Source organism: Stigmatopora nigra, chromosome 10 (assembly GCF_051989575.1).
Source record: "Stigmatopora nigra isolate UIUO_SnigA chromosome 10, RoL_Snig_1.1, whole genome shotgun sequence".
Lineage (NCBI taxonomy): Eukaryota > Metazoa > Chordata > Actinopteri > Syngnathiformes > Syngnathidae > Stigmatopora > Stigmatopora nigra.
The window spans coordinates 12,440,695-12,456,515 of NC_135517.1; the positions used below are offsets into that span (position 1 = coordinate 12,440,695).

The 15,821-nt window shown below is 37.6% G+C and overlaps 2 protein-coding genes across 4 annotated transcripts; both read left to right on the plus strand.

The window, feature by feature from the left end:
- Positions 1-5,098: 5,098 nt before the first annotated feature.
- snrpe (small nuclear ribonucleoprotein polypeptide E) lies at positions 5,099-6,483 on the plus strand. The gene is made up of 5 exons (XM_077727168.1): positions 5,099-5,283; positions 5,617-5,643; positions 5,723-5,785; positions 5,999-6,077; positions 6,316-6,483. The coding sequence occupies exons 1-5, from the start codon at positions 5,230-5,232 to the stop codon at positions 6,369-6,371; spliced, it is 279 nt and encodes a 92-aa protein (XP_077583294.1). The 5' UTR covers positions 5,099-5,229; the 3' UTR covers positions 6,372-6,483.
- Positions 6,484-6,681: 198 nt separating this feature from the next.
- Positions 6,682-14,226, plus strand: cdc42 (cell division cycle 42). Of its 3 annotated transcripts, none has more exons than XM_077725587.1 (6): positions 6,682-6,829; positions 8,538-8,663; positions 8,940-9,012; positions 9,415-9,524; positions 9,632-9,829; positions 12,619-14,226. In XM_077725587.1, the coding sequence occupies exons 2-6, from the start codon at positions 8,559-8,561 to the stop codon at positions 12,706-12,708; spliced, it is 576 nt and encodes a 191-aa protein (XP_077581713.1). In that variant the 5' UTR covers positions 6,682-6,829; positions 8,538-8,558; the 3' UTR covers positions 12,709-14,226. The 3 variants fall into 3 exon arrangements, with proteins under 3 accessions (XP_077581713.1, XP_077581714.1, XP_077581715.1); XM_077725588.1 differs by lacking the exon at positions 12,619-14,226 and adding an exon at positions 10,627-12,260; XM_077725589.1 differs by lacking the exon at positions 6,682-6,829 and adding an exon at positions 7,408-7,558.
- The last annotated feature ends 1,595 nt before the right edge of the window (positions 14,227-15,821 follow it).

Genomic DNA, 15,821 nt, shown 5'->3' on the forward strand with positions numbered 1-15,821 from the left:
AGTGAAGGAGAAACACTCTTTCAGTATGTTTGAAGTACTGAAGACCTCATTGCAAGTAAGAAAGACGGAAAGAATGAGCCAGGTCATGGGAGTGCGTACAGTGATGATAAGATAAAAAGGGCTGCAGCTCAATGAGAAGAGAGAGGGAGAAAAGAAGAGAGATCGAAGAAGAGAAGGAGGTAGAGCGACGTTGATTGTGCTTGGGGGTAGTTGATGTGCCATTTCTAATCCCTCCTGTTTCTTGCTTTGTGCGGGGACCCAGCAGGAAGTGGGAGCTGGGCAGACAACAATTAACAAAAGAGCTGTGAAGAATACAATTGGCCATCAATGGCCAACCATGAGCCTTTGTGCCAGTCACCATGGAGACGACACAACACCACCATAGAGCGATTACAAAACCCTGTTCAGCACCTTGTTTTTTCTTTCCCGTTCCCTTTCCCCTTTCTTTTATCGTCTGTTACCAAACCACTGTATTTCTCTCTCTCTTGGAGCTTTGGACTTCATTCAAATATGGCCCTCGGCGAGCATATGTTACAATATATGGTGAATATCTCTTGCCCAGCATCGTTTTCTGATCTCAAGTTGTGAACATCTTGCCGCAAAATGTTGAATTTTTTCTTTGGTGACTTTTGAGAGATGAACTTTAAAATGTGTATTTATTTAGATTCATTTTAAAAGTTTATTTTTAGACCAATATAACAGCTGACAGCATCGAAATATTTCATTTACCTTGCATATTGACATCGACTGTGTTAGATAAACCATAGAAAAGTGTGAAAACCCACAAAACATTTACCCGCCTAGCCTATTTTGAATATCACTACAATCTGCTTATGTGTGTATTTAGACCAAACACTTCTTTACCCACATACAGAAAGTTAATATCTACTTGTCGAAACAGCAAACCGCACAGAGGTGTCTGCTTTACACTTGTCAAACTGTATTTTGTGTCAGATGCTGATCTCCGATTAGAAAAAAAAGAACATCCATATTGTTTCTCAGAAGCAAGCTCACTGCAGTACATTATATTCTTCCCCACAATGGAAGCATGTTTACCTCCAAAGAGATGCAGTGACCACACAAATTGATTGAGTGGATTTCACTGTCCATAGTGTTGTTATGATGAGATTAGGCAAACACAAGCTCACGGGTGAATTTGAACGTCACGCTTCAACTGGAAGGGTCAACTAGTGCGTCTAGCAAACAGAAACCCATCATCATCCTACTTTTGCCTCTTAGTCTACATCTCTCAGTAACTCTGGTCACGCATGCTGGTCACACTGTGCCCTTCACTAATAAAAAGCAAATAACATGCCACATAAAAGAGCTGTTTGTGGAAAAACACGTACTGTACATGCAGAAACACTCTCAGGATAACAGAGGCCTCTGTGGGGGCGAATGTACGATGGAGAGAGTTTCATAGAGTAGAGGACCAAGAAGGGGCGGGGAAGTCTGGCACTGCCCCACACAAAGACAACCCTGAAATAGCCCCCTCTCACAATGAGACCTGCCACTCTGTCTATCAGATAATGTCTAATTGAAAACACTGAAGCCATTGTGCTTCTGTCACCAGCTCCATTGTCCAGATAGGCCTCTTCCCCCCCCACCTCCTTTTTTTCCATTGACGCGGCATGATTGTTCCTTGCCATTGTGGCAACTATAGTCTCATGCTTTGTCTCTCTATCGCTCCCTCTCTCTGTATTGTTATAATTTCATTACTTGTTTTTTTTTTGTTCCGTTTCTCCTTTCACTCCTCATCAGACCTTTTGTTCACCGTATTTAGACACTTCATTTGGACCTGCTGCCAATGTGTGTATCTGCTTGAGTGTGTCCTAGCAGGTGTCAGTTTCAGTAGCAGATGGAAGAAAGAAAAAAAACAGGAAACATGATGAAATGGTTTTCTGAGATGAATTTAAGGTCTTGTAGTTATCCTGGTGGACTAAAGGGTTAGTGGATTTGAGGAATGCCTTGGTTTTGGAAAATACGATGTGATAATGGTGTTTTGTTGGACTCTAGGAAATATATTATGGTTAAATACAGTCAATTGTCGAGTACAGGTATGTTGACAGGTATGTTGACAGACACATGAGTGAAAGAGACTAATTTGAGCATGTCATTTGAGTTAATAAGGCAGCACAACATGATAGGTGAGTTGTTAGCACGCGCACCTCAGTTCTGAGATCAAAGGTTTAATTCAGAGCTCTGGTCTGGCATGTTGGGCCTTTTCCTATGTAGTTTTTATCCGGGTTCTCTGTCGCCATGGTAGGATAAGTGGACACTTAGGTTGTCCATTGATATAAGTGTGAAAGTTCATTTGCTCTTATGTGCAAGAATATGTCGAAGGATTGCTTTTACAATCCTGTATGCTGTAGGATGTGAGTAGATAATTCAAAATATATTTATATATATAAAAAATATTGTAAAAATGACTTTAATCAGATTACTGTTTAGATGTAATCTTCTGCTGTCCTTCCATTCAACCCAGGCCTAAGATCACTGACCTCCTACCCTTTAGCTGACATGTTGATCAAATGCCTGTGTCACAGCCAAACAACTTCACAATGAAAAATGCCTTTACATTTCCTCAGTTTCACAAAAACTATTTGAAACAAAAAAAACTCTTATCAGACCTGTGTATTATGTAATGTGTTAATTGGACAAAAAAATAATACATGTATTGTGCATTTTACCCTTGCTGTTAAAACAAGATAAGAACCTACACGTGCAAATCCAAGTGAAAGGCTATTGAATGAATTTCGGATAAAGAAAGTGTGAACATATTTTTTTTCTTTCTGCTTGTGCTAAATCATACCATTGGAGATGGGACTAACCTGATAACTGAAAGTATTTAGTAGTTATCAATCATTACCTTGTGCTTTTCAATTATGTCATGCTGTGTTGGTAATCAACAACCTCATTTAACAAAAACATTTTTTTAGTCACTGGCAGTATATAGTTGGAAATAGGGTATGATAAACAGTACTGTATTATATACCATGTTTAAACTCTTTATATACAGAGTATATAATACATTAATAGAGAACACATGGACAATAAGAGAATAAAAGGTAGTCCCAATAGAAGCAATTGGAATCTCAGAACACCTTGATCTAGGTTGAGCACCTTGCTTAAAAGGATTTTTGATAGATGTCTTGATTAAAAATGAATATATAAAAATACTCATATGAAGTCACATGGGATGCCTTTGAAAACCTTTAGGAATTGTTTCACAAAGGATTTCCAATCCCAAATACACATTCTACATACCTGAAATGAAAAATTGGAGATGATAAAGACATTCCAATTTAGTTACAGGAATAGAATCACATTAAAAGTGTCATTGTATTAAAAGCAATTTAGCAGCCTTAATAATGAATGGCGCTTTGTCGATACTACTTATGTTTTGTGTAAATTACATAATTGCAGAGTACATCTTATGTTATAAGTTAAGTAACTTAAGTCATATAAGGATTATAGATTAATTTATTACTGTTATAAGCACCTATTTTGTTCAATAGCTCCCAAGCCATTTGACATATTGACACCAAATGTACAGAAAAGATAGGTTATTACGTTATGTTTAAATACATACTTTCAACAGTTTTTATTAAAAAGGTGTAACAATATTGGCATAGACCAGCCATTTAAAACATTTTGCAGGCAGACACTGAATATCCTGTCTATCAATGGGAAAGGAAACAGACAGCCATTGAGTCTGGCTGGCTTGTTCTGGCATGCGTGCCAAGGTCAGCGTTGTCAGGTTAAGGTTAAGCAGGTGAGACAGACAAGAGAACAAAGGATAGAGGCCCAACCCTACCCTTTTCCCCTATCCCGTTTGCCTTCCCATTTTCACTGAACATTCACAGGAACAGGAAGTGATGCAAAAGGAGGCCCAACTAACAGGCAATTCCTTTGGTGGGTCAGATGGAGAAAATAAAGGTATGAAAGACACCATTCATTTTGATCAAGTGTAGCAGCCTATCACTGTTTTCCTTTCATGCATACGATTAACAGACACTATCATAGAAGGGAGGCTCCTTATTGTATAGTGTTGTGATTGTGCTATCACTGTTTTCCTTTCAGGGACATGCATGCATACGATTAACAGACACTATCATGGATGGGAGTCTCCTTATTGTATAGTGTTGTGATTGTGCTTTTAAGCAACATTTTCATGTTGTGACTCCTGATTTAAGAAGGAAAATAAAAGGCAGTTAGTGAAGGAACTGTCATGTAGTAATGTTTTAATTTAATAGGTTTTTATAAATATTTGGCAAGAATTAAGCCATGAAATATTGTTTTTGAGGGAATAAATTCAAGGATCATTTCAAATGCCAAATTCACTTGAAACTTCAGTTTGAAAATGAGGTGAGTTATGGCCTTATTGTTGATAATTAACATTCATTATGGCTATAAGGCACCGCCCTGTGCATGTTAGGACCTGATGACTTTTACCTACGTTTTTTTACTGTAAGACAATGTGTCACAATGAATGTCAGCCATCCGAAATTACTCTAGCCTAAAAAACAAGATTCTGGAAGTTGACAACGATGCCCCGCTGCTCTATTATATTATAAGTTATACCAAAGAGACAGACATTTGCTTCAGTAAAAAAAATAATGCATCTATTATTTATTCCATGGCAAAACGGGAGAATTTTATTGCAGTCTATATGTCATTTGAGATGGTATTTTATTTTTCATCATCTGTACGAAGTACTTCTGTATGTGTTGCTGTCCCCTAGTGGCCAAAAGTTTAGTTTAACGTCTAAACTCTAAACATTCCATTAAATTGTGTTTTTTAACGGTATGATTTGGTCTGTACTACAATTTTGTGTTGTCCTGTTTGTTTTTAAGAATCAAATTAGGAATAGATTGCATTGGTATTATAAGGCGCAGGAACAGCTAACTCCTAAAACATTAATTACACTTAAGTAATAAATTAGTGTCAGAGAGCCTATTGATACATTTGAAAAGATCTGAAAGTCAGAATTATATCTAGATACATTTAATTTGAACGTATAAGAAACAGAACGCGTTCATGTAGTAATGACCCCCAACCACAGAAGGCACTGTTGTAAAAACGGATGTGTTTTTAGCTATCACCGGAACTAGTAAACGGAAGCCCGCCATTGACGACGACGCATGTGAATCGTGATTGTTTTTTCTGCGGATACAGGACTGTTCAATTTATTCATCTTTTGGCTGTTATTCCACGCGCTTTTGAAAGATGGCATACCGTGGGCAAGGACAGAAAATTCAAAAGGTTATGGTGCAGCCCATTGTATCCTTTTCACCAAATTATTGGATAAACGACACGGAACTCAATTAGCTTTAGCTTGAGCAGCTAAGCGAACGCTTTCATGAATGAAAGCTAATGTTAAGACATTCGATTTTAATGCATCAACAAGGCGTGTAGCCTAAAATCTATAATGATGTTTTAAAAATTTGTTGTCCTTTCATTATGTTAGTATAATACTAAACTATTACATAACGTACCGGTTAAACTTTGCACAGGTTGAAAACTGAGGAAATAGATAAACTAAATGTCTCTTGAGGCTTATTCTTTCTGTTATTTGTTTGTGTGTACTATGTTTTTCTTGACTCCACCAATCAGAATTTAATCTTTAGGTATCTCCAAAATGTGAGTATACATTTGATAGTTTTCAGATTGTTGTAATCGTTTGTGGGGTTACAATTGTTTTTTTTTTCTTCTTACGCAGCGATCAAGGATCCAAGTGTGGTTGTATGAGCAGGTCAACATCAGAATAGAAGGCTGCATCATTGTAAGTGCAAACGTTGGGATTTTTTTAAAGGTTTTGCAACAGTGATTGCAGTGTACAAGACACTACAGTTATTTAATTACTATTCTTTAAATGTATTTGTGAGTTAGCACTTTTAAAACATTGATAGATCATGGTCTATTCATTTCCACTCCAGATGTTTCAGATATCTACTGTAATTCTGCAGATCAATTTATGTTGTGCTTTCTATTTTAGGGTTTTGATGAGTACATGAACTTGGTTCTTGAGGATTCTGAGGAAGTCCACATGAAGACAAGGAATAGGAAACCACTGGGTAAGAGGTTTGTTTAGTCTTGGTGGGTTTGCATTGTCCTGTAAAGTGACAGACAATCAAAAATGTATGTTAATCTTCCCACACTACAGTACAATAAACCCTGTTTCTGGATTATAGTCTCAAGTAGGGGCCTTGATCTGTTCAAAACAGTCTTAGTTCTGCACCAAAAGGAGAGTTAAGGGTATGGGTTATAAAAATGAAATGCTAATAATTGTTATTTGTTTTCTTTCTCTTCCAGGAAGGATCATGTTGAAAGGCGACAACATCACCTTGCTGCAGAGTGTGTCCAAGTGACCGATACAAGACAATTAAGCCCATCCTTAGTTTTAGACATTATTTGTGTAATGTTTGTGAAAATGGCCCATTTCTACTTTTTTTCATTTTGAAAATAAATTTTTCTCATACATTTGTGGATTTTTAGGTCTGAATTTAGGTCATTGTGTTGTACTGCCATCTAGTGGCAGACAGTTATTTAATTTATGTAGGTCAACGCTACTTTATAATTAGTGTAGAGATTTTTCTATATAAAAATACGTTTTCACAATATAAGTGAATATTTAATTAATCCCCTAGATTTTGACATTTTATATGTTACTCCAAGTAATCAAGCGTCAAGTGAAGACTTTGGACGCGTAGTTACGTCGTCGTCGTTTAGTGGTTAGAGGAGTGAGTGTCCCTGTTTGGTTGCCTGGGAAGCCCCAAGTGCTGAGTGGAGCTGCCAACGCCCGACAGAAAGACAAATTAGAGATAAGGTAAGGAAAACGCCATAAATATATATATATTTTTTAAATCTTACGGTTTAAAACGTCTGCATAGGTAGAATAGCTATAGCTTTTGTGCAATCATTCTGTTCTAAAATCGAGGCGTTGCACAGATTAGCCCGGTAGTGTTGCTAGCAAGCTAATTTTTGTGCTATATCACTACCGAAATAACACTCATAGCCGTTTTTATCGTCATTCCAGCGGTTATATCACGATTGTGTAGGATTAAAAGTGTGTATTGATCCAAAAAATAACACGGGAAACAGAATTAGTACGTGTATTAGTTGGGTCTATTTATTCGCCTCTATATGTTATTAACTGGAAACCGGCAATTAGTTATCTGCTTTTGGAACCGCGAACAGTAGGGCGTCATTTTAAAACATTCGAAATGCGTATGAAATAAAGATTGTAAAATGTGTTTGGATAGTAATCTCCCTGCGAAACTGGAGGCCAGCAATACCCGCAATCTGGGGAAGCTTTTCCAGTTAAGCTAACGGGAGTCGTTTGTGCTTTGATCCTCCATGATCTTTTCGTTTACTGATGCTTGTCTCGCCGTCAAAATCACGATTTCCTCAAATCTTCGGGGTATACATTCACAAAAATGGCTGAGTATTCTTATGTCCGTTTGGATATTAAGAACTATTAAGTAATCATTGCAACACAGGAGTAACATCCTCACTGTGCGAATGACGCAATTGGGTTACAGCACTGCATTCGAAGGTAAGAAGGCGACCACACTAAATCAGCGATTCCCTCGAAAAAATGTCGCGTTTTATGACCTGAATCAGTAGTCATTTGAATGAATTCGTATTTAAATTGTTATAGAATTGAACGATTTAATGTTGCCACTTTCTGTTTCGCGTTCAATGGCGTTTAACTTGGTTTCCGTTTTCACTGACTGCCCAGCCTTCTGTCCATTTGTACACATAAATAAATGTCTTAGTGAAATGTATGTAAAGTAACTCTAAAAATTATGAAGATATACAACTTTCCTAGTACTCTGTGGTTGAAAAATGCCTGGATTAACACGTGCTAATTCTCTGTTGATTGGCTATATTCATGCTGCTGCATTGCCATACATATGATGGATTGTTTACCTGTGTAATACTCTGCAGTACTTTGTAAATGCATTTTCCTGTTATTTTTTCAGTTTGGGTATCGCAAGTCTAAAAGTCTTTTCCACCATTGTGATTTTCAGTCTGTGCTTTAGCTACCTCTGCAGTCTAACAAAAACAATATAGAGATAGAAGAAGTAAGAATAGAATTAAATATACAGATTGAACAAAATCACACATCCAAATTGGCTCATTCAGAGAGTCCATTTAATGCCATGAAGTGCTGCAGGGAGATGCCTTCAGGAACTTGGCCTTTTCTCTGGATATGGTCAGTTTGGCCAATGCAGGGGCTTCTACAGAAATCCCTCCCAGCAAGTGATCCACTTGAGATTATTGCATGAGCTCTTGCTGCAAAATCTATGCAGTGACTCCTGTCATTGCACCATTTAACAACATGTAAACAGATTATTAAAAAAAAAAGCATTTGTTATATTCAACTTCAAACTCTACATTGTATTTCTATCAAGGTCCTCAACATACTAGTATTTATGATCAAAAGATGTTGCTGCAATAGACCCAGTAAATTAAAAAACAATCCAAAACATGTTCCAAAATAATAAATCCTCTTTGTTTTGCTCTTTTAGGTATTGAATGAATTTGGAAGAATGCAGACCATCAAGTGTGTTGTTGTTGGCGATGGGGCCGTGGGTAAAACCTGCCTGCTCATCTCATACACCACAAACAAATTTCCCTCTGAATATGTACCCACAGTGAGTATTTTCAAACTAATATGAAAAGTCATTGACCATTTCTAATATTGCTCACACATCACCTCAATAATCTGACAGTATCCTGGTGATTTGTGTTTATATTAATGGCTTGTATTTTTAAAGAATTTGCCTTCAAAATATTGGGAAATATACTAGTCCACTGAAATGAGAAGCATACCCTTGTATGATTTAATAAGATTATGATATGTGCAATTGTGCATAGAATTTAGGCTGTTTGGACAGAATGTGTTAATGATTTTAACCTTTCTTTCACAGGTATTTGATAATTATGCCGTAACTGTAATGATTGGCGGCGAGCCCTACACACTGGGTTTGTTTGATACCGCAGGTATGTATCTGATTTTTTAAATTTGTCCAATTCATGTTCATCCAGTTTATTTATATCTCTGAAATTTAAATTTGAATCTAGTGTAGTTCAATCAGTATTTTGCCCATAATTGGTGTCATTGTAGCACTTTCCAAATAGGCCTATTTTCTTCTCATGCTCGACATCCAGAAAATTTTGTTTTATTAAAATACTTCTAAATAAGTAGAGAAGCTCCTATTTTTGCTGTTAAGTTAGAAAGCAAAGGTTAGGAAAGAGGTGTTCCCACTTGATCAAACCCATGATGTTTATGGTGAATAATCCCCTTCTTTTCTTGTTTAATTGAATTGCATATCTTTCTCTAACTGAAGAGGCATGTTTTCTTTCTACTTTGGCCTTAACCTTTTCCACTCTTTCTTCATCTAGGTCAGGAAGACTACGATAGGTTAAGACCTCTGAGTTATCCCCAGACAGATGTCTTCCTTGTGTGTTTCTCCGTTGTGTCTCCCTCATCATTTGAAAATGTCAAAGAAAAGGCAAGTGTTCCCCATTTCTTCTTGAAAGCATAATGTAAACATAAACTAGATTTTAATAGTATTGGTTCACTGCGTTGACCCCTAAACTATTATCTTTGCTTATTCAGTGGGTACCAGAGATCACCCACCATTGTCCCAAGACCCCTTTTCTGCTGGTTGGCACTCAGATTGATTTACGAGATGACCCCTCAACTATAGAGAAGCTGGCGAAGAACAAGCAAAAACCTATTACTCCAGAGACAGCAGAGAAGCTTGCACGAGACCTCAAAGCTGTGAAATATGTGGAATGCTCAGCCCTCACTCAGGTAACCTCTACTTTAAACAAACAATTCAATCCACATGCATGATCAACACTTTAGATTGCAACAGGTAAGAAAATGGAGGGGGAAAGCGCATGTTTAAATTCAAGCCCATCCTTTGCACACAATGCTTGATACATTTTATTTTGACTTGTGTTTTTGCTGTTGTTGTTGTTGTTACCACTGGTTTTGAAGTCTTTCTTTATTGGAAAATATCATGCATTCAATCGGTAACCAACGACAGCCGTTCAAGGAGTTTATCCGTTCATATAATTTACATTTGAAGATCAATTTTTTCCATCAACTATTTTTGTAGGAGAACCACCCCCCTAGAAAAAAATAAAGTAGGAGAACAATTTCAATGGCACCAATGTTTTAAGCACTTAGTTTTAATGAGGGTGGGATTGGATTCCGAGTTAGCAAGATTATCCATTTGGTGGTATACTTTGAGAAGGAAGGGAGTTAGTATTGTGATCCAGAACGTAAGGAGAACAATAGTGTGAGTGGAGCTGCATTTTCCTTTCCTCCCACCTTCCTATCACGCTGCTCTTCCCCTTGCAATGTTGCTGACGTAATTTCCTTTTTCAGTCCTTTGCATATGCCAAAAGAGTTGGATTTTGACTTTAAATATTGATGCTTTTTTTCTTTTCCTTTCTGCATGGATTTCAAATCAACCTTCACCAAAAACCTTCTTCCCTCCTTTCCCCTTTTCCTTGCTCTGCTGTGTTTTTTCCCTGTCCTCTTCTTTCACCTTTTTTTCCTGTGCTAACTGAGATATTGTCTTCCCTCTCTTGTCACTGTAGCGAGGGCTGAAGAATGTGTTTGATGAAGCTATCCTAGCTGCCCTAGAACCACCTGAGTTGCAGAGACAGAGGAAATGCTGCATTTTTTAAACAATGTGCAACTGCTACAACCTTTTCCACCGCTAATTGTAACAGATTTTACTTCAGGCGCTTTTTCAAATACACTATGGTAAAATCGGGTTTTCTCAAAATCCCAACCATGTCCCCTAAAATTATTTATTACCCAGATTAGAGTCGATTTTGGCTTCACTGCAGTTTTCCATTCTTTCTGTGCTACAATGGTTTGTTATACAGCACGTGAGCTTTGCCATTTGTTGATAGTTTGTACATTAAAAGTAGCAATAGGACTAGTGAAACCCTGTGAGCCGTATCCATATCTTTTCAGACCTCTGGGGGGGGGGGGTCACAACACTTAGCTTACTTTACCAGATCATTGTCCTTTTTGGCTTGGCGCATGATGACCAAAGCAGCTGAATATGGCTACCACACTGTTCATTAACACTGCTCGAGGTTAATAGAAGCAAAAGTATATGGAGAATTGGTGATCCAGCTTTCTCATTTGTTATTAATATTACTCTATTTCCAATAATAGCGTACTAAGTTAAATTGCAGCTTAAACCTTGGGTGTTGTTGGGTGTTGCCACGGCGGTGTACTAAACACTTTAAAAAAATGTATATTTTTTTCTACTATTTTTGACTGTACATGTAAGGCTTTAGAAATGTTATCATAGTGTCGTGATATCTTAACCACAGCAGTACAATATGTTATGCTCTTTGAAGTAGAAAATAATTCTATGCAGTGTTGTGCTTTATCTGGTTTATGATGATGAGTTAAAAATAAAGGATTCTTATTGGTTATAGAATAAAAAGAATTTGGCACACATTTGTGCAAGTTCTTCGTTGTAGGTTTGCACTCATGGACATTGATGTCTAGAAAAGATTTTGGCCAAAATTCCAACTTTATCCTCTATACAACCTGCATATAGATATTTTGCACAAGGTTGTAAACAGTATTTTAAAAAGGGCTCTTAAGATCACGATTTTACTTAAGGCCTATCTGATGTACCGTATTCAGAGATGACCAACGTTTCTTCTGGTGGTGACAGAAAAATAGTTTACATTCTTCAACCACCAAAACAGCTGCACAGTTCCTTAAATGCTGAACGGAAAGTTGCCGCAATCTATCGTCGTGTGACATTTGTGTGGAGGTTTACAAAATGGTCGATGTTGTAACTCAAAATCTTTAGGAAACATCCGACTCTTTCCTTGATAATGATTTCCAAGATATGCTTCATGCGTCATACAGAAGCGACAGTAAATTATAATATAATGTTTAATTCATGTGTATTTTTTTTAAATGTCAAACATAAGGTGACATCATTAGAATGTAATACAAAACTAGATTAATTTTAGAATAATTCCAATTTAAAATCACCGTCCTTCCCCAGAAAAAAAGGACAGCTCAACAAAAGAAGACTGTCCATGGTGAATTTACGTGACCTTACTACCAAACTGCTATATGAATTTGAAATTATTCTACAAACCATTTTTGTTGTTTACTGTTGTGACGTACAGGAAATATATAAACACTTGTGTGGAAGACAAAAACTTATAATAAAGCACAAATGAGCTTCTCTTTGTCTGTCCTTTTCTGTCAAATTTCTACTAACTCTTCTTTTTCCATGGTCAAAATTGAGCACAATATAACACATGCGCTCTTTTCCCCCTCCACTTTTCTGTACATAACTTTGATTTGTTTTGTGCTGTTGATCTGACGTAGTCCCAATGGCACCACAATGACATTTTTTATGTTTATTAGTTTTGTCACATGGTTATATTATTAATGCTTTTTTTTGGGTTCAGATTTCACCATTTTATCTCCCCCTGTTGACCTAAATGTGAAATTGTTTACACACTTCATTTACCTTTGTTTGGCCTTTGCATGTTTTTACTCCCCCTTTATTTAGCCTTTGCATTTGTTCTTGTTCACAGAAAGGCCTAAAGAATGTGTTTGATGAGGCGATATTGGCTGCACTGGAGCCCCCTGAGCCCAAGAAGAAGCGTAAATGTGTGCTGCTATGAGAAGCTTGTCTCTTTCAAAGCATACACAATATAACACCAACATACTCTCGCATACATTCTGCCCTCACACACACACCCGATCACATTTCCATTACTCTGCTACGGCTGATAGACAGCACTGACCTCCAAAGGCATGACTAGAAAGATTACAGTCTACCAAGTTTAACTGTCTCTGCAATAAGAAGCTTCATTCTCCTAAGTCTGATTTGGGGTTAGAAGATCAGCCTAACCAGCAGGTTATGCAGGCTTTGCACAGACTGCCATTGCCTCTGATGACGATTGAGACATCGAGCTTATGTACATTAGGAATTAAAGTTGTTGAGCTTTTAAGTAGATTTCTCGAAATGCAATCAGTGTTGAGGCTTGATCTGCCCTTTTAAATATCCCAACTATTTTGTTGTCTTCAGCCATTGTGGAGTCACGCCCTAGCCCTTCCTAGTTGTCGCCCATCTTCTAGGCACTACCAGAGGGAATGCTAATGGAATGGTGCTCATGTTTTTGTTTGCCAACATCCCATCATATTTATTCCTCGTTCCCCATTTTAACCATTAACCGTGAGAACTGTGTGGTCATAGGACACGTGATATGAGGCAGTACAGTGTGTTGTCTGCTTTGAAATCTTAAATATTGCATACATTTTATATCACACGCAACCTATTTATGTTGACTTGCTCATGGTTCAGTGCGCAGTCAACCAGCTAAAAAAAAAAAAAAAGAAATATGCTTTTTACCCTTTGCTGGAGGGAATGTGAACAGTGTTACAAAAAGAGTCCTCTTTATGCATTGTTTAGGACCAGGTCTCCGTTTATTGTAACTGTCACCTCACTCTTGAAATGGCTAGAGAAAATCTTCGGCAAAATTCTTCTCAATTTACAGACATCACAATTTGAGGCACATTATGCTTCCTTCCACTGTCATGTCGGTAAACAATGTATAAATGAAGGAGACGCCCCAACTCTAATTTTGACCCATTTTGATTAGGGGGCGTGCCAAGAGGAAGGAATGCAAATGTGAACGGTTGTTTGTCCTTACTGGCAAATAGTGTATAGCCCACCTCTCTCCCAGATTGCTCTAGCTCTGCTGTACCTGAAATGTGAACAGAAAAGAAGGTAAGATGCAGATAAAACTTGCTCTCTCAGGTGCAGCAGAGTTTCACTAAATGGGAGATGGAACACCCTTATGTAGGTTCTAAAATATTTTGTGTTTTCCACTTTTGTGGCTTTCTGACATTGTTTCACCCTCCCCACGCTCCCTCTATATTAAACCCTCTCAAAATACTATAATTTCTATCTGCCACTTCATACCAAGAAAACCTCTAATGGCAGAGAGACTGTTTGGTTTATAATTTGTTTATTTTTCTTTTACTGGCGACATAGAGTTGGGTTCCCCTGCAGCCCGTGTATTGTTATAACCTGTTGTTTTGGTTAAGAAAAAAAAAACCAAAAGCTTTTGTCCAAGGTCTTTGTTCTTTATATATGCATTCTTAAAAACATTAAACTTATACCTTAATTGCCTTTACCACTTTGTCAGTTATTAAATACAAATTTACATTTCTGGACTAGCCGCTAGGTGGCATTGTTTAACAGAAAATGGCCACATGCAAAAAGTTTTGTGCAACTAAAATGATCGTGTCTGAGTATACAATATGTTTCTATACCAGTGGCAGGTTTCCTTATAGCAGTGGCGGTCCATATATTTCCTAGTGACGCCTTCAGCTGTCAGAATCAATCCAACCCTCAAAAACTTAATTTATGGCTATAAAACCTCTACTGCAGCTACAAGTGTGACATACAAAAAAATCATCAATAATAACTTCATACAATTGAAATATTATTCAGGAATATAGCCATATTTTACTCACCAAAACCCATCATTTTTATGTGTCTTATTCCCTTAAACAGAAGCAACCATGTGTAACCCAAAAGCGACAAATCCCTGTTGTAAAACATTTTCACTTAGTTGTTTCTATGTATTTGTAGTCAAGACCTTCTAATAATGAGATAGTAAGGTGTGGCCAATTCGTGGTGTAAAGGTTAACTCACCTGACTGCCATGTGAGAGGTTGAGGTTCAAATCTTGGTCGGGAAACATTTTCACTTGGTTGTGGCCCAGTGGATAAGTCATTGGTCTTCCACCTCTGTGATCCTTGGTTCAAATCCAAGTACCTGCAAAGATTTTCTGAATATTATTCAGGTAAATGAATAAGATAAAAGTATAAGTATTACTACCTTCTCTTACAGGGTGGTGGACTAGTGGTTAAGTCATCAGTCTTCCACCTCTATGGTCCTTGGTTCAAATCCCAGTGCATGCAAAGATTTTCTGAATATTATTCAGGTAAATGAATAAGATAAAATTCCAAGTACTACTACTTTCTCTCATAGGGTGGTGGCCCAGTGGCTAAGTTATCAGTCTGCCACTGCTGTGGTCCTTGGTTCAAGTCCAAGTACCTGCAAAGATTTTCCCAATATTATTCAGTTAAAAGAATAAGTTCTAATGCCTAAGTGTTTAACTATATAAGTCTTCAATGGTGGATGAAGCATTTTGTCCAAAAAATGACTAAGTGTTTCACCCCATTTCCTTGGATAAAACTATAAGTACTACTGCTTTCTCTTACAGGTTGGTGGCCCAGTGGCTAAGTCATCAGTCTGCCACCGGTGTGGTCCTGGGTTCAAATCCCAGTGCAGGCAAAGATTTTCCAAATATTATTCAGTTAAAAGAATAAGTTCTAATGCCTAAGTGTTTAACTATATAAGTCTTCAATGGTGGATGAAGCATTTTGTCCAAAAAAATGACTAAGTGTTTAACCCCATTTCCTTGGATAAAACGTTTCAACACCTATGTATAAGTGGGGCACGAGTTGGTGTAGTGGGTTGCACACTCGCCTTTGCACGGAGAGAACGTGAGTTCGCTTCCCGGTGTCGGCAGTTCACTGACCAAGCAAGCGGTCGAGGGTCGGCCGAAGGCCGACCCGAGAACGCCTTTCGCACAGACAGGTCCATCAAGTGTCTTCCGAACTGCCGAAGGCAGTTCGGAATATAACCTTTTGCTGAAAAGTATGACTAAGTGTTTAATATAAATTAAAAAGTTTTTTCTTTTTTTTTTCCCTTCTTCTTA